Genomic DNA, 25,865 nt, shown 5'->3' on the forward strand with positions numbered 1-25,865 from the left:
TAAGCCAGTACTGTGCAAACTAGTGCTAACTGCTTTCAATAAATTCTTGTATTCATCTCAAAGTTTCATTCCAGCTCTCTTTGACACATTATTTCCTACAGATCTGCTATTCCTAATGCTTTTTCTTTGAGTTAAAGGCCACAAAGCAATAATAAAGAATAGGTTTTAAAAGAAACTGTTTTTAGATCCTTTCTCCTAGTTATACAAATTTATGCTGAGGATTAACAGACAGGAAAATACCACATAGGAGTTAAAAAATGTGCATTTTACTAGTACACAGGACACTTGTGATCTAGTAAAATTGTCATTTGACAGGAGACAAGGCCGAAAGTGTTGGCACCCTCGAAATTATTCCAGAAAATGAAGTATTTCTTCCAGAAAATTATTGAAGTTACACATGTTTTATTACACACAAAGGAAATAACGTATATCAGAACAGCATAAAAACGCTTGAATATACTCTGCTGCCCTACTGTTCTAATACCACTAGGTGCAAACAGCTGTAATAAAGTCTGCATTAATCAGCTCTAATACCGCCTGGTGCACTACTGCTCTAATAAAGCCTATTGCAAAAAACTGTAATACCGGTTGCTTTAAATCTGCTCTAATACGTCCTGGTGCAAACAGCTTGAATATCGCCTGCTGCGCTACAGCTCCAATATCGCTTTGTGCAAACAGCTCCAATATAGCCTTGCACACTACTGCTTTAATATGACCTGGTACAAACAGCTGTAATACCCACTGGTTTAATCAGCTCTAATACCGCCTAGTACAAACAGCACGAATATAGAGTGGTGCACTACTAATACCGCCTGGGGAAAAACTGGTCTAATACTGCCTTGCGGACTATTGCTTCTAATGCCGCCTGGTGCACTACTGCTCTAACATCGCCTGGTGCAATACTAGTTTAATCTAGTCTTGTGCATACCACCCTAATACAGTCTCTTCTCTACCTTGAATGTTTTTGGTGGTGTAAAACCATGAGGAGAGGATTAAATAGGCGACATGCTCGTTGGTGGTGTAGTTGCTGCAGAGAGAGGACGTAGTACATCTGTGTCTGCTACATGCCCAAATAAAACACCTTCCTCTGGTGCACGCAGGCCACAGGGCATTCTGCATCATTTCATAGGCCCGAGTACCACTGGACGACTGGTGAGATCAGGACATGTAGAGGCGGTTCTAAATTGGATGGCTGACAGTACCTCCAGTTCCTTCACATAGTCTTCCGCCCAGTCCCTGCTGAAAGTGCAAAATTGGCACCTATGGACCATGGGCATCTTTCTTTTCTCCTACATTCCCACATCCACCTCAATCTCCTCCTCTTTCACTTGGACCTCCTCCTCCTGATCAAGACTTTTTTTTCTTCTATCTTAATTTAGGTCATTTTCCTAAACAAACCCCCCAAACAACAGAAAAAAGGTGGTAGCTACCTCCTACTCCTCTTCCACCTAAACCACCACATAGACCTCCTCCTTCATTTGCAGCTCCGCCTCCAGGTTCAATTTTTTTTTTCTATGTTATTTTAAAGGGGCTCGGTGTGTCAATTGCGAAAACAGGCTGTGTAAGGGCATTTTTGAACATTGTTGCTCTGTGGGGGAATTTTGTCTGTCTGGGTGAACACTGAAAACAGACTCTATAAGATACTTTTTGAAAATTCTTGCTCTCCTGTTGAACTCTGCCAATGTTGGATGTCTGGGTCAACTCTGAAAACAGACTCTGTAAGTGCCTTTTTGAATTTTTTTGTCTTGCTGAGGGAATTCCGACAAGCTTGCCTGTCTGTGTGAACTTGAAAACGGGCTCTGTAAAGACCTTTTAGAAAAAACTTGTTCTATGGGAGACCTCTCATGCCTCGCGCTGGACCGACAGCTCGATCCAAAATCCAATACCCAGCTTTTTAACTGCAGCAGCTATAGTGTAAGGTACTGGAGCTGAAATTTTGATTCTGTGGGGGAGCTGTAAAAACAGTCTGTGTAATAATCTGATAGGTACTTGCTCTGTAAAAAAGCCATTTAATTCTCTGCACTTTATTAGGGTGCAAAGAATGTGGAGAGCATCAAATAGGGGGACATGGCAGTGGTGCTGCTGGTGGTGGGAGATGACATGGTCGATATTGCCTGCAAAGCATACAAATTAAACTTCCACTGGTTCATGCAGGCAACAGGACATTCCTCAGCAGGCCACAGCATTCAGCAACACCATTTGATACACTCCGTATTAGCAGGAGTTAGCGTTTCAACAATATGGTGGAAGAGTATGTATCCACACATCTCCGCGTACTGAAGGATGGGTCTGCCACATTTAGTTCAAGATCCGTCGCTTCGGCTTCCCTCTTAATAATAGCCCCAGTACCGACAACAAACAAAATTGAAACAGTGTCCTATTTCATTATTTCTTGCGGTTTTCTTCAGGTGTGGCTGCCTGCTTTGAACAATAATTTTTCAAACTAAACGCTTCAAGCCCCCAGGACACTCTGTCAACAGCTTTGGGAAGGTGACTAAAGGTAAAGTGGATGGGACTAGTCTTAAAAATGCTAGATGGCGGACAACCAGCTCAATCCCAAATACAAGCTTTTTAAATGCAACAGCTGTACGCTACTGGAGTTGAAATTTTGACTCTGTAGGGGGAACTGTTAAAACAGGCTGTCTAGGGGTATTTACTTTATATTGTTGCTTTGTAGTTCAACTGTGAAAACAGGCTCCGTAGGGGCTTTTTTCAGAATTGTTGCTCTGTGTGGGAACTTGGAAATCAATCTCTGTGGGGCAATATTAAAATTTATTTATTTACTTCCTTGGTAACCATTATTGCTATGGTGACAGAATTCATTTAAGTAATTTTCCTACCCATATTTATTGGCAGCGCAATTATCCTACTCTTACCTACATAGTGCAACCCCTCAACCCTTACTAAGAGCATTTTATAGCACACAGGTTGGGGTCGCCATTGACTTATCTGGGGTTTGGTGTATGGGGTCAAGTTTGGGTCCCGAATAGAACTTTTTTTCAATGTCCAGCCAAACCCAGCAAATCCAAACATCCACAGGTCCGCTCATTACTAGTAAAAGATGGTTCCTAAATTTTAGCAGTTTGTGGATGTTTCTTTTTAACACATTTTTTGTCTGGATGTATGTTAATTATTCATCATATTTATCATTTTACATTATGACTTAAGCGTTCTTTATGTTCCTTTGGTTTACTAATTATGTGCATGTCTCAATTCCCAAAGATAATATTAGCCAAATGTGTTCAGCTCAGAGGCTGCATAATTCATCAGTGTCCACAATCTCCTTACATCATAGGGGTTTTTTGCTCTACAAAGCAGATATTTACACATTGGATATCTTTATAATGATTAGCTCACAGCCTGGCACCACTATATGTAAACACATGGATAAGTAAGCTGACAGGCGGGGGGGGGGGGGGGGGAGATAGATGAGAAGCAGGTACATTGACAGATTATGTGCTGTAGTAAACAGAGGGTATCATTTGTATAATGGCTGATAAGTGAGGAGGAGCAGAACAATAATTCACCAGAGGTGAAGCCTCTAATAACTTATAAGAACCCCACCCTATGCCTTTAAGTGATGAGGTGTCAGATGAAATCTAATATTTGTGCTCTGCCATTATACTTATGAGACCGACAATAAAGCATACCAGAAACTGTCGTCATAACACAGCCGCAGTTTACCGCTAAATATTGTGCTGCATTCAGTGTGCTAAATAAGCTCATGTCTCATAATGGACTGCTACATCCGATAGGTTGGGTGTTGGGACGCCTCTGTATATACAACAAATGATACATACACCCAACCTATATCATGCTTACCTCCCTATTTCATGGCTCTACTTTACTAAAAGGATGAAATATATATAAAACGCACATTTATGGATTTTGTTCACAGCTTCTCAAAATATCATATGCTAATCGCAAACTTTAGGATGGTTTCATATGATGGCAATGTAATCCAGGGCAGGATTTACACATTTCTATGCCCTATGTCAAAGTACATAATTCTGCTCCATCCCTCCACCTCATCACGCACTACTACTAACTCCGCCCCCTTACATGGTCTGGTCTTCCATCACCGTTAGAAGCTACGGCAGTGGCAGAGAGAGAAGCAGAGAGCTAGCGCTGCACTTTCATCTCACACTCACACAGGGTCTATTACTCAGAATCTAGGACGTCTTCAGGGGGAACAGCAATGCAATACGTTGTAGTAAAAAACTGCAGCGCTGCTCCCCATGACTGAGCAAAACAGCGCAAGTTGTAGAGATGGGCAACGTAAATGTACCACTCAATTTACTTAATGTATATGGATGTAAATTTTGTAAACAGCATTTTATGTGTCAGTTTCAAAATAATATTAAAAAATTGGCCTTATGGGAAATGGGGCCCTGATGTAGCCACATTTTAATGTCTACATTACAGCTGCAACAGTTGGAGTTTCGGCATACAACTAATCCACACTGTCATAGATGTATAAAGAGTTTTAACACTAGAACTACTGGACTCGTGACACCTATATAGAAATACATGGTGCAAAGTAGTCAAAATGACTACCTCAGTAGTTCTAGTGTTAAGGGTATGTGCATATTGCATTTTTCATGTAGACTCTGCCTTGAACCCATTTGAATACACACTAAATAAAACGTAAAAAAGAATTAAAGGGGTTTTTCTAAGAACAATGTTCATTTTACAGTTGATTTAAATCAATAGATCTTGGAATATTAATAAGTTATACAATTGGATGTGTTTAAACAAAATGTTCCTGTGCTGAGAAAATCTTATACATGAGTCCTTGCTATATACTGTGTAATGGCCGTGTCTGACTGTACAGATGCATGGTCTGATCCTACCACATCTTCTGGGCCAGGGAGACATTACAGCACGTGATCGCAAATTATTCTATGAGGTAATATAATTTTTTTAAAACAGGGAAATGCTTTACCTAAAAAAAAAAATCAAATACAATCCCGTACTGTGCAATACTGTCTCTGAGCTCCTTGCGCAGTTCCTTTGACCTCATGATTCTCATTTGGTCTGACATGCAGTGTGAGCTGTGAGGTCTTATATAGACAGGTGTGTGCCTTTCCTAATCAAGGCCTATCAGTTTAAATAAACACTGCTGGACTCCAATGAATGAGTAGAGCCATCTCAAGGAGGATCACAAGGAAATGGACAGCATCTGACTTAAATTTGAGTGTCTGAATACTTATGAGCATGTGGAAAAAGAAAAAAATCCAGCACTCGTGTCCAGGAAATGTAATAAAATTTGCTTCTTTTATTTATTCAATTTTAATTAACCCGATGTGTACTGTAGCTAGGAGAGCAGGGAGCCAGCGCTAAGCAGTGTGCGCGGCTCCTACTCTGTGCACATGTAGCTGCAGCACACATCGGGTAATTAACCCGATGTGTACAGTAGCTAGGAGAGCAGGGAGCCAGCGCTAAGCAGTGTGCGCTGCTCCCTACTCTCTGCACGTGTAGCTGCGTGCGCTGGTAACTAAGGTAAATATCGGGTTGGTTACCCGATATTTACCCTAGTTACCAAGCGCAGCATCGCTTCAGTGCGTCGCTGCTGGCTGGGGGCTGGTCACTGGTTGCTGGTGACAGCTCACCAGCAACCCGTGTAGCGATGCTCCAGCGATCCCTGCCAGGTCAGGTTGCTGGTGGGATCGCTAGAGCGTCTGACTGTCTGACCTCTCACCAGCAACCTCCTAGCAACTTACCAACGATCCCTACCAGGTTGTATCAATGTTGGGATCGCTGGTAAGTTGTTTAGTGTGACGGTACCTTAAGAAGACCACTACACATAATTAGCTGAGTAGCTAGTGGGACTGCACAATTATCTTAAGAGTAAGGTCACCTACACCCTGCTAACATATCATTCTAACAAATTATCCTTCCCAAATAATGATCAATACACAACGAAAAATAAAACTCTACAAGCTAGTGGATAAATGTAGAGATTACCAATTAGATTACCAACATGCTTTATCATCAGACTATGTTTAAGCAGATAAGAAAAACAGTAGATGATTTTATCTTAAAGAGGTATTCTTAAGGTCCAGTCACACTAAGCAACTTACCAGCGATCCCAACAACGATAGGGATCGCTGGTAAGTTGCTAGGAGGTTGCTGGTGAGCTGTCACACTGCGACGCTCCAGCGATCCCACCAGCAACCTGACCTGGCAGGGATCGCTGGAGCGTGGCTACACGAGTTGCTGGTGAGCTCACCAGCAACCAGTGACCAGCCCCCAGTCTCCTAGTTACAGCACACATCAGGTTAATTAACCCGATGTGTGGTGCAGCTAAATGTGCACAGAGCAGGGAGCAGCGCACACTGAGCGCTGGCTCCTTGCTCTCCTAGTTACAGCACACATCGGGTTAATTGCCTGATGTGTGCTGCAGCTAACTGTGCACAGAGCAGGAGCCGGCAGTACAGGCAGTGAGAGCGGAGGAGGCTGGTATCAAAGGTAAATATCGGGTAACCAAGGACAGGGCTTCTTGGTTACCCGATGTTTACATTAGTTACCAGCCTCAGCAGAAGCCGGCTCCTGCTGCCTGCACATTAGTTGTTGCTGTCTCGCTGTCACACACAGCGATCTGTGCTTCACAGCAGGACAGCAACAACTAAAAAATGGCCCAGGACATTCAGCAACAACCAACGACCTCACAGCAGGGGCCAGGTTGTTGCTGGATGTCACACACAGCAACATCGCTAGCAACGTCACAAAAGTTGTTCGTTACCAGCGATGTTGCTAGCGATGTTGCTTAGTGTGACGGGGCCTTTAAATTGTGTCTTGAGCAGCTCATAGCTCTGCAGTCTCTTTACTTTGTGGTTGCTGTGAGGGAAAACATTCCTTCTTGAGAGACAGCTCTGGTCAGTTTCCTTCTGATACTGTGATTGTTCTGAAGTGCAACATCACTATATTTACATATAGAGATAACAGGCATTTGAACAAGAAAACAACTCAGGAAAGTGTGAGCCATGATTAGGAGAACTGCTCTGGAAACTGCAGATTATTGGGGGATTGTGATTATGCAGGACTGATGAAATTAGCTCAGTCATGAACTGAGAGGAAGTGTGGGGGATGTGAGCATCTAATTGTTCTATGGGGATGGAGAGAGCTGGCTACAATCTTATATGTAACCCATGGGATGTAACCAAAGTGCACATTCAGCCAGGAGGTTTTGGTGGTCAAGCTCCTTGGAAACAAGCTGTACAATATGTAAGATAAAAGCTCTCACTGTAGGAGAATGCCAACAAATAGAAAAAGCAAATTAAATGCAACCTTGTTTATTTTCATGCTGTCTAATTACACCAATTTAATAACTTGAGAATGCCCTTTAAAGAGTAACCAGAATTTTCATTTTCATAAATCATTAGCACACACACACACATTAGCAACTTTGTAAGACATCTCATAAGAGAAATCTGCTTCTTTCCCCTCCAGGACGGACCATTAATTTTCAAAATTCTCAATTCCCAGGTAAAATCTGTATAAGGGGTAATAACGCTGTGAGATACTGTATGTATATATGATTTTATGCAGAAGAGAAGGGGGAGGAAGAAGGGGGACATGAGGCATACTGCCTCTCCTCTCCTTTGAAAATGGATAATCAATCCAGAAAGAGAAAGAAGCAGATTTTTCTGCTAAAATTTATTGCAGTTTCTTAATTACGGTTACTCTTTAAATCCAAAATAGAGGTTATAGATAGAGATAAGCAAACCCGTGGAAGTTCAGTTCGACACCTGCAGCCAAACCGTAATTCCATGGGTTCGAACTTCGTCCGAACCACAATGGAAGTCACTGAATAGCAGTGCGGTTCCCAGCCATAAGAAGATCACTTTTGGGGGCGGGTGAGTGGGCTTTTTCTATTTTTTTTTTTTTGGGGGTGGTGGCTGCACACCACATCTGATAACACTGTTGCTACCCCCAGCGCGAGCCGTTCAGACACTGCAAGCAGCTCGCACTGGACTGAGAACTGAGTGTACCGAAGCACAGCGAGGCTCGCATGAGTGGTGTTCATACATAAAGTGCCCGAATTCTGAACACCCAACCTCAGGTACACTCATCTCGAGTTATAGACAATCTGTTTTAGGCTATGTGTGCACTAGAAATGTGAGGTTTCTCAAGAAAATTTCTTGAGAAACTTCTGCCAGTGAAAGATTTCCGGACCTGCGGAAAAAATCCGCACCAAATCCGCATGCGGTTTTGCCGCGGATTTGCCGCGGATTTGCCGCAGGTTTGTCCCTGCAATAAATAATAAAGATAATCGATAGACAGATAATGGATAGAGGGAAAGATGGATAGATGAATAGATAGATAGATAGAGGGATAGATAGATAGATGAATAGATGAATAGATAGATAGATAGAGGGATAGATAGATCGATAGATAGATAGAGGGATAGATAGATAGATGAATAGATGAATAGATAGATAGATAGAGAGATAGATAGATAGAGGGATAGATAGATAGATAGATAGATAGATAGATAGAGGGATAGATGGATAGATAGATAGAGGGATAGATGGATAGATAGATAGATAGATAGATAGAGGGATAGATAGATAGATAGATAGATAGATAGATAGATGAGAAAAACCTATATAATGTTCCACCTCCCTGCATTTTCTAAGCTGGCACCCTTTAGTGACTTTCATGTGGCACTAAAGGGTGCTTAGCCTTGTATTTAGCCATAAAATAAAAAAATAATTAAAAAAAAACGACGTGAGGTTCCCCCCATTTTTTGTAGCCAGCTAGGGTAAAGCAGACGGCTGCAGCCTGCAGACCACCGCTGGCAGCTTCACCTTGGCTGATAATCCAAAACAGTGGACACCCCACGCTGTTATTTTAAATTATATAAATAATTTAAAACAAAAAACGTGCGGTCCCCCCCATATTGGATCACCAGCCAAGGTAAAGCGGACAGCTGGGGTCTGATATTCTCAGACTAGGGAGGTCCACTGTTATTGGACACTCCCCAGCCTAAAAATAGCAGGCCGCAGCCGCCCCAGAAGTGGCGCATCCATTAGACGTGCCAATCCTGGCACTTTGCCCCAGCTCATCCCGCGCCCTGGTGCGTTGGCAAACGGGGTAATATATGGGGTTGATGCCAGATGTGTAATGTCACCTGGCATCAAGCCCTGGGGTTGGTGAGGTCAGGCGTCTATCAGATACCCGACATCACCAACCCAGTCAGTAATAATTAAAAAATAGACAACAAAAAAAGTTTTATTTGAAAAAACACTCCCCACATAGCCTCTTTAACCAATTTATTGAAAAGAACAATCAATCCACGTCCGGCGTAATCCAATAAGGGGGGGGGGTGTCCCACGGCGATCCATACCATAGTCACTGTCCCAGTCAATGAAGAACAGAATGTTCCCCATTGGCTGGGAGAGCAATGCAGTGACCTGAGCTAACATCAATAGGTCAGCTCAGGTCACTGCAGGGGATGACGAGCGCTGCCATCAGGAGCATAGATGAGATCATTACCTTCTGTGATAATCTCCTGCACTGCTGATGTCAGCGCTGTCACTGACTTCTATGCCCGCCGCGTTGTCAGAAGTATCGCGAGAGCCCGTGACGTCACCGCTAGTGACAGTCTCGGGCCGCTCGCGAGACGGGCATAGACAGCAGTGACCGCAGTGACGTCAGGAGGCAGGAGATCGTCACAGCAGGTAATGATCTCACCTCCTGACAGCAGCGATCGTCATCCCCGCGGCTCCCAGCACTGCAGGGTGTCAGTGTCTGCCTGCGCTGCCGCGTGACAGGCTGCTGATACTGCGGGCAGACACTGACACCCTGCAGTGCAGTGTCAGTGTCTGCCTGTGTCAGTGTCTGCCTGCGCTGCAGCGTGACAGGCTGCTGACACTGCGGGCAGACACTGACACCCTGCAGTGCAGGCAGCCGCGAGGCTGGAGCGGGACACAGACTGCACGGGCACCTGGAGGTCGCACGGAAGTGCTTCTGTGCGGCGTCCAGGGAGTGTGACGTGTGTTTACTCTGCTCCGCCTCCTCTTCCTGGCATAATGACATCGCTTCCTGCAAAACCGCAGGCAGCGATGAGCATTCCCGCAGGTAATTCGCGGCTATTCCGGTGGTATACCGCACATCATTGCTACCTGCGGAATACCCCCGGAATACCGCAGGTACCTGCGGAAATTAATGGACATGCACATTTTCTCAAGAAAGTTTCTCGAGAAAATTTTCTCAAGAAATTTTCTTGAGAAAAATCCGCACAGTGCGCACAGCTATTTTTTTTTCTCATTGAATTTCATGGGAAATGTCTGCACAAAGATTGCAGACATTTCTCAAGAAATTTCCGGGGCAAATCCGCGGGTAAATCCGCAGGTAAAAAGCTCTAGTGCGCACATAGCCTTAAGACTGCTGTCACAGTAAGATCTCTATCTTACATATTTCAGGAGAATGTTAGAAACTACTTCTGAAAATGTCAGTAGCAAAAAATTGCTAAAAAGTGAAAATTTCTCATACAAGGTGTAATTCTCGTCTAATTTGTCACAAGGTGCTGAAGTATTTAAACCATGTATAACTAGCTAAGGGGATTTTTGAAATATGCACTATAAGAAACCTCTAATGTCTAGCTGGAAAATTCAGATTGAGGGACACATTTTATGGTTTGCCAAATGATATTGCCTAGCTAACCCAAATCATTGAGGCTTTTTAGTAGATCATACCTAATAATAATACACAGATACATTAGGGTTCACTAAAAATGGTGTATAATATAGAGAAAATGGTTTCAGTCTGTGCTGAGACATGCTTCGCTGTGACATGCATGAACAAGTGCTGCCGATATCAGCACCGAGACATGACAGTGCACAAAGTGACACGTCTCATACATGACCATGTCTGTCACCTCTCCAGTATCGGGGAAAGCGCTGTGCTTTGTGTCACCAGAGGCAGGCAGAAGCTGTCATTTTTTTTGCTTTCTTTTTTTTTTTTTTTTTTTAACCCTTTCAATTCTGCCACTTTAGAGGTCTAACTCATAGCCTATAAACCTGCACAAGCTGGAAAAATGAAAATCTTCAGAGCAGTAAAACGTATATCTCCCAGGGATGAAAGTCGTTCAGTAGAATGTGAAAAGACGCATAAATGCTTTGTTCCAAGGAATTTAAGAACCTTGAAGATTCATTTCATTTTTTTTTCTGCAGTGATAGGAATAAGTTACCCTTCAGATGTCGTGGAAGAAAGCGCTGCTAATCTCGCTCAGCACACAAGTAAACATACCTCGCTTTCAAAAAATCCACCACTCTTTTGAAGTCTGCTACGCAGTATTCTCTCTTCATGTCCATAAGCACGCTGTCTGAGCCAGATTGCACTGGGATGTGCAGAAACGCATACACCCGGGGATGGTTTAAGATTTTTGCCATTTCCTAAAATAAAGTAAAAATAAATAGATAGTATTACTGGATTTGTTAAATGGCACATTTTACATTGGAATTGTACTGCGTGCTGGTAACAATCAACTGTTCTCAATGCAATGGATGTGGGAGCTCTCGACAGTAAGAAGCTATAGGAACTGGTACAGAGTTAATTTAGGATAACAGATATGAAGGAATGGCAGAAAAGAAGGTTTAATAATATCACAGAAGACCAAAAGGATTGCTGTTTATTTTATATTCCATGTGAATAGCATTTTGCATTATATACATATATAGTATATACATACCAGTCTATAGCATATACATTATATACATGAAAAAAGGAAATTTCGCTTACCCACTCCACATTGAGACCAATTGAGCAACAATTCCAGACCACTTACTTAGACTGAACATTATGGCTTGGGAACCAACAAAAGATACCCAATATTAGGCTTGGGATCCTAGGCAAAGACACCCACCCTCAGGCTTTGGAACCTGCGATAAAGAGACCACCCGCGACTTGCCTTGCACGGCTATCGGCCATGGCTCCTAGGCGATGGGGCTGCGAATTCTCGAAAGACAGCATTATTACAATTCTTAATAGGATTATGAGACCAATTCTTAGGGAATTGGTTGTGGTATAACCACCATGGACCAACGCAAGGGTTTGAGTAGTGCCGTTAGCATTCATTGCGTATTAATAAATAACACCATGTTCAGTGGCATTTTTCTTTTCTTAAATGGAGAGACTCCAAAAAAAAACCCAATGATCCTTGTAGAAAAAAATGTGCTCTTTCAAATGATAACAGAATTAATATATTTTAGGGGTACCCTTTTTGGGAAATTTGACCTAAAAATAGGTAAAATTCGGTTTGTTTAAGTTTTTCATCATATGTGGGTGTGAATATTTCCACAAATACATATGCTTTGACCGTGATATTGCAGCAATGCAAAGTCATGAAGATGTTTGGTGTACAGGGTAAAGCACCAGTTCCTATTGGTTTTTGGTCTTGAGTTATATATGGGCAAAGTTTGGCATAAATTTTATGCGAGGCGTTTTACAAGCTACTTTGACACAAAATTGCGGCCGAAATATTGTTTTGTCATAGCCGGTAATAATTTTATCGCGTTTAGCAGCAAAAGTTGAGCTAGTATGCCAAATTTCAGCATCATGGCCAGTATAGAACTCTAATGGTTATGTGCCAAAGTTTGCAAAATCCTCTTAGCTGAAGCCGCAGGCTTGGTGGGGGCCTCCAGTGAAAGGTCAACAGTGCCCAACATATTTGAGATCTGGCCCTAAAAATTTACAGAACCTCTTTTCAAACATACATGTACATCCTTATAAATTTTCAGCAAAATCTGAGAACGTCGAGTGGGGACGATTTTTAAAACTGGTCCACTTGACACGGAATGACCCATTTATGGACTTGGATTCTGGAGTGCTCTCCTTTCTTGGATTCTATACATATATAGTATATACATACCGATGTATAGCATATACATATATACAGTGGCGTAACTAGAGTTGGATGGGCCCCGGTGCAAAGTTTAGACCTGGGCCCCCCCTCCACATACACAGACACTTGGGGTAAGGCATACCTCCCAACTTTTAAAGAAGGAAAAGAAGGACAAAGTTTGCGGCGCGCTATGCGCGCCGCGGCAAATTTTTAGGCCACGCCCCCTAACCACACCCATTTCACAGTCACGCCCATATCCACTCCCCATCCACACCCATTCAGCATGGACACGCAGGCAGCCGGCGGGCCTCCAGCATGGACACGCAGGCAGCCGGCGGGCCTCCAGCATGGACACGCAGGCAGCCGGCGGGCCTCCAGCATGGACACGCAGGCAGCCGGCGGGCCTCCAGCATGGACACGCAGGGAGCCACAGTGAGGCGGCCGGTCGCCCACACAGTGAGGTGGCCGGTCGCCTTCACAGACAGGCGGCAGGGGGGCGCCCGCACAGACAGGCGGCAGGGGGGCGCCCGCACAGACAGGCGGCCGGGGGGCGCCCGCACAGACAGGCGGCCGGGGGGCGCCCGCACAGACAGGCGGCCGGGGGGCGCCCGCACAGACAGGCGGCCGGGGGGCGCCCGCACAGACAGGCGGCCGGGGGGCGCCCGCACAGAAAGGCGGCCGGCCGACCGCACAGACAGGCGGCCGGCCGACCGCACAGAGAGGCTCCGGCTGGGGGTGAGGGGGGGGGGAGGGAGGGAAATCAGCGCTGGGGAGATTTTACTGTACCAGCAGCAGCACAGGCAGCGCTCCTCTCTGTTATGCCACGTCTACTGGGATGGTAGGAGGGAAAAGCAGGGAGGCGGAGAGAGAGTGGGTGGGCGGAGCCCGGGAGCCGGCCGTCCCGATCGTGGCAACGGGACAAACAACGTAAAGCGTGAAAGTCCCGCTGTATCCGGGACGGTTGGGAGGTATGGGGTAAGGGATAATGACACTGACACTCGGGGTACAGGATAATGACGCTGACACTTGGCTCTCACCCACAGCACCCTGAAATCCCTCTATCAGCACCCAGCTTTCCTATGTTCTGATATTTATCTTGTCCTCAGCACCCAGCTTTCCCATATCAGAGCATGAGAAAGCTGGGTGCTGAGAGATGTATATCAGAACATGGGAAAGCTGGGTGCTGAGAGATGTATATCAGAACATGGGAAAGCTGGGTGCTGAGAGATGTATAGCAGAGCATGGGAAAGTTGGCTGCTGAGGGAAAGAGCCTTTTTCCCTCAGCACAAAACATTTCCATCCCATACTTGTATCTTTGTCCCCCCTGTATAAAGTTCTCAAAATACTATAACAGCCCCCACATAGCCTTCCAAATAATTGTATAAAGGGTCTCACATAACCCTTCATATATTAGAATGCAGATACATAGCCCTCCATATATTATAATGCACCCCCATAATCCTCCATGTATAAAGTAGCCCTTCAATTATAATGCATTTCCCATAGTTCTCCATGTATTAAAATTCACCCCATAGTTCTCCATATATTATACTGCACCACATAGTCCTCCATGTTTTATAATGCACTTCCATAGTCCATGTATAAGGTAGCCTCCATAGTCCTCCATATATTATAATGCAGCCCCCATAGTCCTATATGTATTATAATCCAGCCCCATCAATTTTCATATTGTATTATGCAGCCCCATACTCCTCCATGTATAATGTACCCCTAGTCCATGTATAAGGTGTCCTTCATGTTTTTTATGCAGTCCCATAGACCTCCATGTGTCATGCAGCCAGCCACCCCAGGGCCTCCATGTGTCATGCAGCCAGGCCCCTCCAGGGCCTCCATGTGTCATGCAGCCAGGCCCTCAGGCCTCCATGTCATGCAGCCAGGACCCTCCAGGCATCCATGTGTAATGCAGCCAGGCCCCTCCAGGCCTCCATGTGTCATGCAGCCAGGCCCCTCCAGGCCTCCATGTGTCATGCAGCCAGGCCCCTCCAGGCCTCCATGTGTCATGCAGCCAGGCCCCTCCAGGCCTCCATGTGTCATGCAGCCAGGCCCCTCCAGGCCTCCATGTGTCATGCAGCCAGGCCCCTCCAGGCCTCCATGTGTCATGCAGCCAGCCACCCCAGGGCCTCCATGTGTCATGCAGCCAGCCACCCCAGGCCCTCCATGTGTCATGCAGCCAGGCCCCCAGGCCTCCATGTCATGCAGCCAGGCCCCTCCAGGCCTCCATGTGTCATGCAGCAAGGCCCCTCCAGGCCTCCATGTGTCATGCAGCAAGGCCCCTCCAGGCCTCCATGTGTCATGGAGCCAGCAAAATAAAAAAACAAGTACCTCTCTTCTCCTTTTGACCCCTGCAACCACGGTAGTTATGACCCTGCCCCCATATGTCACACACACTGCTCCCCATACAGCCTGCACCCCCCATAGCACACACACTACACTCCCATATGTCACACACCCTGCCCCACATATCTCACCCTGCCTGTACCCCAACTTACCCCTCTCAAACACTCTGCACCCCTTCACATCCTTCTGTCACAGTCTGCAGCCCTCATATGCCACTCACCCTGCACTCCCCTCCCCCTCGTGCCCCCTCTTTTCTCATTACCAGTCATCATGTGTCCATGTCTCCTTCAGGAATCCGTATCTTCTGATGCTTTCTCCCCGGCAATCCTGTGTCTCCTCCCACACACTCACATGGGCATGACATCATCGCAGGTCCTGGAAGGATGGATTTCGTCTGCTGTGCAGGAGCGCTTCTGCTCTGCCGCAGCTCAGAAACGCCTGGTGGGTCTCTCCAGGTCAGGGGGCCCCTCTGCCCCCTGCTGACACCGGGCCCCCTGACTCACAGGCCGGCCCCCTGGCGGTCGCGTAGTTGGCCACTACACAGCGCATCTCCTCTGTTACAGAGAGGAGCCGGCTGTGCAGAGCGGCTGCCGGGCCCCTAAAACCCTGCGGGCCCGGTCGCAGTGGCGACCGCTGCGACCGCGGTCGTTACGCCCCTGCATATATACATACCGGTCCATAGCATATACACTATATACAGTGCCTACAAGTAATATTCAACCCCCTGCAGATTTAGCAGGTTTGATAAGATGCAAATAAGTTAGAGCCTGCAAACTTCAAACAAGAGCAGGATTTATTAACAGATGCATAAATCTTACAAACCAACAAGTTATGTTGCTCAGTTAAATTTTAATAAATTTTCAACATAAAAGTGTGGGTCAATTATTATTCAACCCCTAGGTTTAATATTTTGTGGAATAACCCTTGTTTGCAATAACAGCTAATAATCGTCTTTTATAAGACCTGATCAGGCTGGCACAGGTCTCTGGAGTTATCTTGGCCCACTCCTCCATGCAGATCTTCTCCAAGTTATCTAGGTTCTTTGGGTGTCTCATGTGGACTTTAATCTTGAGCTCCTTCCACAAGTTTTCAATTGGGTTAAGGTCAGGAGACTGACTAGGCCACTGCAACAACCTTGATTTTTTCCCTCTTGAACCAGGCCTTGGTTTTCTTGGCTGTGTGCTTTGGGTCGTTGTCTTGTTGGAAGATGAAATGACGACCCATCTTAAGATCCTTGATGGAGGAGCGGAGGTTCTTGGCCAAAATCTCCAGGTAGGCCGTGCTATCCATCTTCCCATGGATGCGGACCAGATGGCCAGGCCCCTTGGCTGAGAAACAGCCCCACAGCATGATGCTGCCACCACCATGCTTGACTGTAGGGATGGTATTCTTGGGGTTGTATGCAGTGCCATCCAGTCTCCAAACGTCACGTGTGTGGTTGGCACCAAAGATCTCGATCTTGGTCTCATCAGACCAGAGAACCTTGAACCAGTCTGTCTCAGAGTCCTCCAAGTGATCATGAGCAAACTGTAGACGAGCCTTGACATGACGCTTTGAAAGTAAAGGTACCTTACGGGCTCGTCTGGAACGGAGACCATTGCGGTGGAGTACGTTACTTATGGTATTGACTGAAACCAATGTCCTCACTGCCATGAGATCTTCCCGGAGCTCCTTCCTTGTTGTCCTTGGGTTAGCCTTGACTCTTCGGTCAAGCCTGGCCTCGGCACGGGAGGAAACTTTCAAAGGCTGTCCAGGCCGTGGAAGGCTAACAGTTGTTCCATAAGCCTTCCACTTCCGGATGATGCTCCCAACAGTGGAGACAGGTAGGCCCAACTCCTTGGAAAGGGTTTTGTACCCCTTGCCAGCCTTGTGACCCTCCACGATCTTGTCTCTGATGGCCTTGGAATGCTCCTTTGTCTTTCCCATGTTGACCATGTATGAGTGCTGTTCACAAGTTTGGGGAGGGTCTTAATTAGTCAGAAAAGGCTGGAAAAAGAGATAATTAATCCAAACATGTGAAGCTCATTGTTCTTTGTGCCTGAAATACTTCTTAATACTTTAGGGGAACCAAACAGAATTCTGGTGGTTTGAGGGGTTGAATAATAAATGACCCTCTGAATAAACGTTTCTCAATTTAAAAAAAAAAAAAAAGAAATAACAATCTTTTTTGCTGCAGTGCATTTCACACTTCCAGGCTGATTTACAGTCCAAATGTCACAATGCCAAGTTAATTCCGAATGTGTAAACCTGCTAAATCTGCAGGGGGTTGAATACTACTTGTAGGCACTGTATATAGGAAGAATTCGAACAGGAAGTGCCATGGCAAGACAAGCCACTGCATGGGATGTAACATAGACAGATAATGGAGGTGGCTGACATGATGAAATCCTACCAATGGCTGGAGAAAGCTGGACTCCAGAACAGCACAGAGGCACTAATCATAGCAGCACAAGAGCAAGCGCTAAGTACCAGATCCACAGAACCAGGGATCTACCACACAAGACAAGACTCAAGTGCAGACTATGTAAAGAAACCACGGAAACAATCCAACATATAGTGGCAGGATGCAAAATGCAAGCAAGAACAGCGTACACCGAACGCCACAACCAAGTAGCGGGAATTGTATACAGGCTAAGTCCCTCTACATCCAGGTGGGAGACCCCAGAAAAAGTGGTGGAGAATGAAAGGGCTAAAATCCTGTGGGACTTCAAGATCTAGACGGAAAAGCAAGTGGTAGCTAACCAACCAGATATAGTGATAGTAGACAAGGATCAGAACACAGCAATGATAATAGATGTGGCAGTGCCTAATGACAGTAAAGCCTGCTTTAGACGTGTCGATATGTCGTGCGATTGCATTTGCGATCGCACCCGCCCCTATCGTTTGTGCGTCACGGGCAATTTGTTGCCCGTGTCGCACAAAGTCGTAAACCCCCGTCACACGTACTTACCTTCCAAACAACCTCGCTGTGGGCGGCGAACATCCTCTTCCTGAAGGGGGACAAACGTTCGGCGTCACAGCGGCGACACACACCGGCCGGCCAATAGAAGCAGAATGGCGGAGATGAGCCGGACGTAAACATCCCGCCCACCTCCTCCTTTCCGCGTTGCCGGCAGGACGCAGGTAAGCTGCAGTTCATCGTTCCCGAAGTGTCACACGGTGCGATGTGTGCTGCCTCGGGAACGATGAACAAGCGGAGCACAGAAGGACGTTCGATTTTTTAAAAATGAGCGACGTGTCAACGAGCAACGATAAGGTGAGTATTTTTGCTCGTTCACAGTCGCTCATTTGTGTTACACACTACGATGTGTCAAGCGAGGCCAGATGTGCATCACTAACTACGCGACCCCGATGACATATCGTTAGATATATCGTAGAGTGTAAAGCGGCCTTAACATCAGAAAGAAGGAATATGAGAAGCTGGAGAAATACCAGGGCCTTAAAGAACAACTGGAGAAGATGTGGAAGGTGAAGGTAACAGTAATTCCAGTGGTGATAGGAGCACATGGAGCAGTGACCCCTAAGCTGGAAAAATGGCTGCAACAGATTCCAGGAGCAACACCTGAACTCTCTGTCTAGAAAAGCGCAGTACTGGCTGAGCACTTCCAATCTGTATTGAATCGCCTTTATTCCATCAACAATGAGGTGATCGACAGAATACCCCAGATGAATATCAACCACAGCATGGACTCTCAACCATCAAAGACTGAAACCCTACAGGCCATCAACCATCTGCCAGTGGCAAGATACCAGGATCTGATGCAATACCAGCAGAGATCTATAAGGATGGTTGGGCAGTGCTTGTCGACAGACTCACTCATCTGTTCCAGTCTTTCTGGAATCAAGGAACCATTCCTCAGGAATTGAAAGATGCGTCCATCATACACCTCTACAAGAGGAAAGGGAATCGACAAGTCTGTGATAATCATAGAGGAATATCACTGCTTTCCATCGCAGGCAAGATCCTTGCACAAGTGTTGCTGAACTGCCTTACTGACCACCTGTAGCAGGATCTTTTACCGGATGCACAGTGTAATTTCCACAAAAAGTGTAGTACTGTGGACATGATCTTCGCAGCTCGAAAACCCCAAGAGAAGTGTCAGGAGCAGAATCATGAATTGTACACCACCTTTGAGAATCTCACTAAGGCATTTGATACCGACAGTCGTGAAGGCCCGTGGGGCATCATGTCGAAATTTAATTTGGGTGCCCTAATAAATTCATTCTGATGGTACGTCAATTTCACGATGGTATGATGGCCCATGTGCTGGACAATGGAGACGTTTCAGAGGCCTTTTTCATCACAAACAGCGTTAAACAAGGGTGCGTGTTGACACCGACCTTTTTCAGCATAATGTTTTCAGCCATGCTGTCACATGCCTTCCAGAACAGTTCCTTGGGAGTTAGCCTGAGATACAGGACTGATGGGAAACTGTTCAACCTGCAAAGACATCAGGCTGTCCATGAGATAAAGGAGACTGTGCTACGTGACCTCCTCTTTGCTGTTGATTGTGCCCCGAATGCCAACTCAGAGCAGGAAATGCAAACCAGTGTGGATAATTTTGCAGCAGGATGCGATAACTTTGGTCTCCTTATCAACATAATGAAGACCGAAGTGATGCATCAGCCAGGTCCGAAAGCTAAATATCAAGAACCCACCATAAGGCTATGTGCACACGCTGCGTTTTTTTGACGCTGCGTTTTTGTGCGTTTTTGGCCGCTAAAAACGCACAAAAACGCACCTGCGTCGAAAAAACGCGGCAAAAAACGCACGCGTTTTGCCGCGATTTGGTGCGTTTTTTTGCTGCGTTTTTGCTCACTGCGTCCTTATGCGTTTTTTATCAGTGAACAAAAAAAAAAAGGTCTGATGTCATTTCCTTCTTCAATGTGTTCTTCATTCTCCACTAGTGTATGCAGAAGAGCAGACAGCTGCAGAACTACAAGGCTCAGCATCCTCGATCCAATAGTGTATGCAGGACAGCAGACAGCAGCTGTCGAACTACAAGGCTCAGCATCCTCCTTCCAGGACTGTATGCAGGATTTCTTTGCCCCCCCAAAAAAAAAAAAATGACGTGGGCTTCGCCATATTTTTGTATGCTAGCCGGGTACAGCAGGCAGGTACGGGCTGCCCCCAACCCCCAGCTGCCTATTTGTACCCGGCTGGGAACCAAAAATATAGGGAAGCCCTTTTTTTTAAATTATTTCATGAATTTCATGAAATAATTTTAAAAAAAAAATGACGTGAGCTTCGCCCCATTTTTGAGTCCAGCCGGGTACAACTAGGCAGCTGGGAATTGGAATCCACAGTGCAGGGTGCCCATGCTTTCTGGGCACCCCCGCTGTGAATTGCAGTCCCGCAGCCACCCCAGAAAATGGCGCTTTCATAGAAGCGCCATCTTCTGGCGCTGTATCCAACTCTTCCGGCTGCCCTGATGCCGGGTGGCTAGCCAGGTAATAATGGAGTTAGGGCTAGCTGTATATTATCAGCTAGCCCTAAGCCCGAAATTCATGGTGTCGCGCCAATATTAGACATGGCCACCATGAATTTCTAGTATAGATAAAAAAAAAACACAACACAGAAAAATATTTTTATTAGAAATAAAACACAACACAATTAGTGACTCCATCTTTATTGAAATAAACCCCCCTCCGCAGTAATCCTGGGTCAGGGTCCCGCGCCGTCCAATCCGGATCCAATATCATCTGATCGGTTTGCTGGAAGGCAAAGCGATCAGATGATGTGTCAGGTTAAAGGATGTGAATCCCATCACACATCAGCTGAGTGTATAAACGCCGATTATACAATCAGCTGATGCATCAGTAGAAAAAAAAAAAAAATAATACTCACTTATGTGCTGAATTACCGGCAGCTCCCGGAGCGATGGGGCGGGAGTCTGATCCTGTCCGATCGCTGCAGCAGCTGCCGGTAATCAGGGATGAAGTCTCCTGACGCATCCGCTGATACCGGCCGGGCGCCCGCGTCAGCCCGAGACTCGATCAGCTGATGCGTCAGGTGACTGCATCAGGTGATCCATCGCCAGGTCCTGCAAGCAAGGTCCTGCCCCGGGGAGACTGCACACAGCCGGAGCGGGAGCGGCGATACCGTGACAGGAGATGGGAGCGGGCATGGCACCGCGAGGCTGCAAACAGGTGAGTATAACTTTTTTTTTTTTATTCTACTGTTAACTTTTGTTTTCGCAGCCGCTTCCACCTCCTGCCTGTGCATGGCGCCGCACGGCAGCATACATGCACAGGACGGGAGGTGGACGCGGCGGTGACGGTACCGGGAGGATTCATGCTTCTGTCTATACTGACAGAAGGAATCCTCTTCCTGTACACGTCACTTTACTACCCACCTCCTGCGCTTATAGCTGCGTTTTTGGTCTTAGAAACGCACCAAAACGCAGCTATTTGCGTTTCTCATTGCGTCTTTCAACATCCCATTGAACTCAATGGATGAAAAGCGCAGTGAAAAACGCGGGAATAATTGACATGCTGCGTTTTTGTGGTCACCACAAAAACGCAGCTGAAAAAAAACGCTGTGTGGGGACAGCAAAAATGAAAACTCATAGACTTTGCTGGGGAAGCAAAGTCATGCAGTTTTGGGGCCAAAAACGCACCCGAAAAACGCGCAAAAACGCCGAGAAAAACGCACCGTGTGCACATAGCCTAACAGTCAAGGGACAAAAGCTACAAGCAGTGGACAGATTTACATATCATGGCAGCACCCTAAACCGTGCAGTGACAATTTACATCGAGGTCAACTGTAGAATCACCAAGGGAAACTATGCATTTGGGAGACTAATGATCAACGTGTGGAATAAGACTTGCTACAAAGCTCAAAGTCTACCGAGCAATAGTGCTAACTACCCTGTTGTATGCTAGTGAAGCTTGTACTGTATACAGGAGACATGCTAAGCAATTGAACCACTTACACATGACCTGCATCGGTAGAAAGCTGAGGATCCGGTGGCAGGAGAAGATGCCTGACACTGAAGTCCTCTCCAGAGCAGCCCTGCATGCAATTCCCACCTTGCTGATGGCAGCCCAGACACACTGGGCAGGCCATGTTTCTAGGATGCTAGACCATCGCATCCCTAAACAGCTTCTTTATGGTGAGCTGTCTAAAGGAAAGCGATCGCATGGGGGACAAAGAAAGCAATACAAACATGTTGAAAGCCTCCTTTAAGTCCATCGATATCGACACAACCTTCTGGGAAACACTGGCACAAGATCGACCAACATGGTGCATGCTGATCTACAAAGGCTGACAGATATATGATGCAAGAAGAACATTCAGAACAGAAGAGAAGCGAGCACCCCGCAAAGCCAAGGCTGCAAATGCTGCAACCATGGTGCCCAGCTGCCCAACATGTGGCAGAATATTTAGTGCCCGCATGGGCCTCATCAGCCACTTGCGGACACATCGTGTACAGCCCACAACACTTTAACACTTTAGATGTCAAGGTCTTCTTCGAATATGATGGACGATGATCATCATCACATATCGATTTAAATTATAATATATTTGTCAGGGTGACACCGAGGATAAGGAGAACTAAAGCTTTTTACATGTTCAAATCCAAATTCTATCATTCTTAAACAACATTTCTTCCCGGATGATCAGGTGATATTAGTAATCTATCTACACAAAAGGTTACATCTCCAATATATACAGTAAATTAATGGATACACATACACAGTATACACTAGAGGTGTCACCTTGACTAATATTTTAGTGTTCCAAATACATGTGTACCCTGGTGCCTCCTATCTAACGCACAGAACAAACTGTAAAGGTGGCATTTCCATATTGAAAAACTGCTCTTGGAGAATTTATATGCAATATGCATACAGACGCGACCAGGGAAAATCAGGACACCATGGGCTCAATTCTCTGAAAGCCTAAATTATGGATATTAGATTGACAGTGGGTATGGTCCAATTCTGGCTCATCATGTAATTTGCAGGATTACATCAGTACATGACATTAGTAATAAATACTTTTTATTTTTCAGCACTGAACACTGCTGGGAAAGTCCCGGAATAATAAACTCCAATAAAGTTCAAGTACAAAGTTAGTGTGAGTGTAATATTTCCTGAGGGCAGTATGGACAGCTTCGAAATGAAAAGTCACAAACTATAGGAAATGTGACAATCAGACCGCAATGTGCCATCAGCCTGAACTTCCTCAGTGTCCTCTGCTAACCTGCTTAACTCATTAGGTCCATGTTTTCAAGAGCAAAGTCAAGAGAGTAAACTGGAGAAAAACATATTCTCAGGTGCATACGAGTCTATCACAGTCTGAAAGAAAAAGAAATCATCCCTAAATCTAAAGCGAATAATCCCAGTAACAGCCAGAAGGAAAAATAAACTGGCATTTGGGACAGACCAGTGGCGTAGCAAGGGGGGCAGAGGGGCGGTCCGCCCCGGGCGTCACGTGTCATGGGGGCGGCATTTTGGTTACTCGCCTTCAGTTCTGCTGCCCCCGGGCCGAGATCCGGGGACCCAGTCCTCGCCAGGAAACTGTGGCTGCCGTCCCTTTAAGGCGTGCAGACCACAGCATCCTCCTGGTTTGGGCTTCATCTGTGGGTGGAGCTACCACACGGCCTGCTCAGTCCCACAGATGAAAGAGGCGCAGTGCCAGCCAGCGACCTCCGGTGCTGTGTGGGCCCCCCTCCTCCGTGACTAAGCGGTAAGTGCTACCCCCCTCCTACCCCTCGACCTGTATGTTCCCTCCCAGCCACCCGGTTTATGGGCCCCAGTGAGCTGTATGGGCTTCTCCCCTCCCCCAGGTGTATGCACCCCCCCCCGAGCCGTATGTGCTGGCCCCCCGTAGTAGCGTGTGTGGGCCCCCAAGAGCCGAGTGTGTGGCCCCCCGAGAGACGCGTGTGTGGCCCCTCAAGACCGGAGTGTGTCTATATGTGCAGCAGAGTTGTGTGTGTCTGTATGTATGCAGTAGAGCTTTGTGTGTCTGTATGTATGTATGCTGCAAAGTTGTGTGTGTCTGTATGCAGCAGCTGCAGAGTTGTGTGTGTATGTATGCTGCAGAGTTGTGTGTGTATGTATGCTGCAGAGTTGTGTGTCTGTATGTATGCTGCAGAGTTGTGTCTGTATGTATGCTGCAGAGTTGTGACTGTATGTATGCAGGAGAGTTGTGTGTGTCTGTATGCAGCAGAGTTGTGCGTATCTGTATGCAGCAGAGTTGTGTGTGTCTGTATGCAGCAGAGTTGTGTGTCTGTATGTATGCAGCAGAGCTGCGTGTGTGTCTGTATGTATGCAGTAGAGCTGTATGTGTGTCTGAATGTATGCAGTAGAGCTGTGTGTGTCTGAATGTATGCAGTAGAGCTGTGTGTGTCTGTATGTATGCAGTAGAGCTGTGTGTGTCTGTATGTATGCAGTAGAGCTGTGTGTGTGTCTGTATGTATGCAGTAGAGCTGTGTGTGTGTTTGTATGTATGTAGCAGAGCTGTGTGTGTCTGTATGTATGCAGCAGAGCTGTGTGTGTGTCTGTCTGTGTGTATGTAGCAGAGCTGTGTGTGTCTGTATGTATGCAGCAGAGCTGTGTGTATAATAGGCCTACATATGTGTGTAAAAAGGTCTAGGACTAATACCTTAGCAGCAGTCTACAATTAGATCTTTGATTGTAGCTCCATGAAAAATAAATATTTTAATGGCTTGCCGGATTTTTGAACGTTTCTGGATTATCTACGGCCAACAGAGGGGGGAGGCAAATTTGACGACCACCCCGGGCGGCAAAAGCAGTAGCTACGCCACTGGGACAGACATGTTAATGTTGAAGCTGTATGAGGTAAGGGGGTCCAAAGCAGCTGCAATAGTCGACAGAACTACTGTACTGCAAATGGCCCATACTATTCTTGCACAAGGATACATCCCTGTCTTTGTCCACCACTGACTGGCATGTATACAACTGAGCCAGGCAGAGGTGGTTCCACCATCAGCCTTATAACATGGGAACAGGAATATCAGGAGCTTTGTGATGGCTTCAGAGATGCCAGGAGGAACACGACCTCTCTAGACCATTGGTGAGGATGGGAGGTGGCTTGAGAAGACAACACAGTGCAGGGGCTGTCAATCATGCCCAGGGTACTGTGAATGCAGCTACTAAACCTAATGTCAGTGAATAAGTGCCTCACCGAGTAATCTGGGTTTATTTCCATATGCTGAGCAGCAACGTCTAAGTGCATTTTACAAAAATATATATGTGCAGTTGTGTTACAAAAAGATTGGCCACTTAGTCTTGTTAGTGCAACTTTCCTCTCAAACTAACTAGCACTTTGTTCATATAATGGCTGGTGATGGAGAAGCATGTGACCAGAACTGTCCAATTGAAAAACACCTCCTGCTTTTTTATTGGAGGAAGCTGATGAAAAGATCTGGTCAAATGCCCCTCCATCAGCAGCCATTATATAAGCAGAACGCAGAAGTGACAGGACGGTCAAGGAGCAGGAGACTAAGGCAGAACCCAGAGACATAATCAGACTGACCAAGCACAGCACAAAGAGCAGGTTCAGGAAACAGACAAAGATGGACTAGGAGAGGTCAGGACAAATGGAAGGCAAGCCAGGAGAGGTCAAGACAAACTGGAGATACAAAACAGAGACTAAACCGACTGACCAAACAGAGCCCTACAGACA

General features: G+C 46.1%; 1 protein-coding gene across 2 annotated transcripts in view; it reads right to left on the reverse strand.

Moving 5' to 3' along the window:
• The window catches only part of CDKAL1 (CDKAL1 threonylcarbamoyladenosine tRNA methylthiotransferase), a 1,035,666-nt gene that overhangs the window by 403,040 nt on the left and 606,761 nt on the right, over positions 1 to 25,865 (reverse strand). For both annotated transcript variants that reach the window (XM_075314700.1, XM_075314699.1), the window contains exon 11: positions 11,257 to 11,402. In XM_075314700.1, coding sequence (XP_075170815.1) covers positions 11,257 to 11,402 — 146 coding nt within the window. The remainder of the gene's footprint in view (positions 1 to 11,256; positions 11,403 to 25,865) is intronic.

The sequence above is a fragment of the Anomaloglossus baeobatrachus genome, chromosome 6, assembly GCF_048569485.1.
Source record: "Anomaloglossus baeobatrachus isolate aAnoBae1 chromosome 6, aAnoBae1.hap1, whole genome shotgun sequence".
NCBI classification, from domain to species: Eukaryota; Metazoa; Chordata; class Amphibia; order Anura; family Aromobatidae; genus Anomaloglossus; species Anomaloglossus baeobatrachus.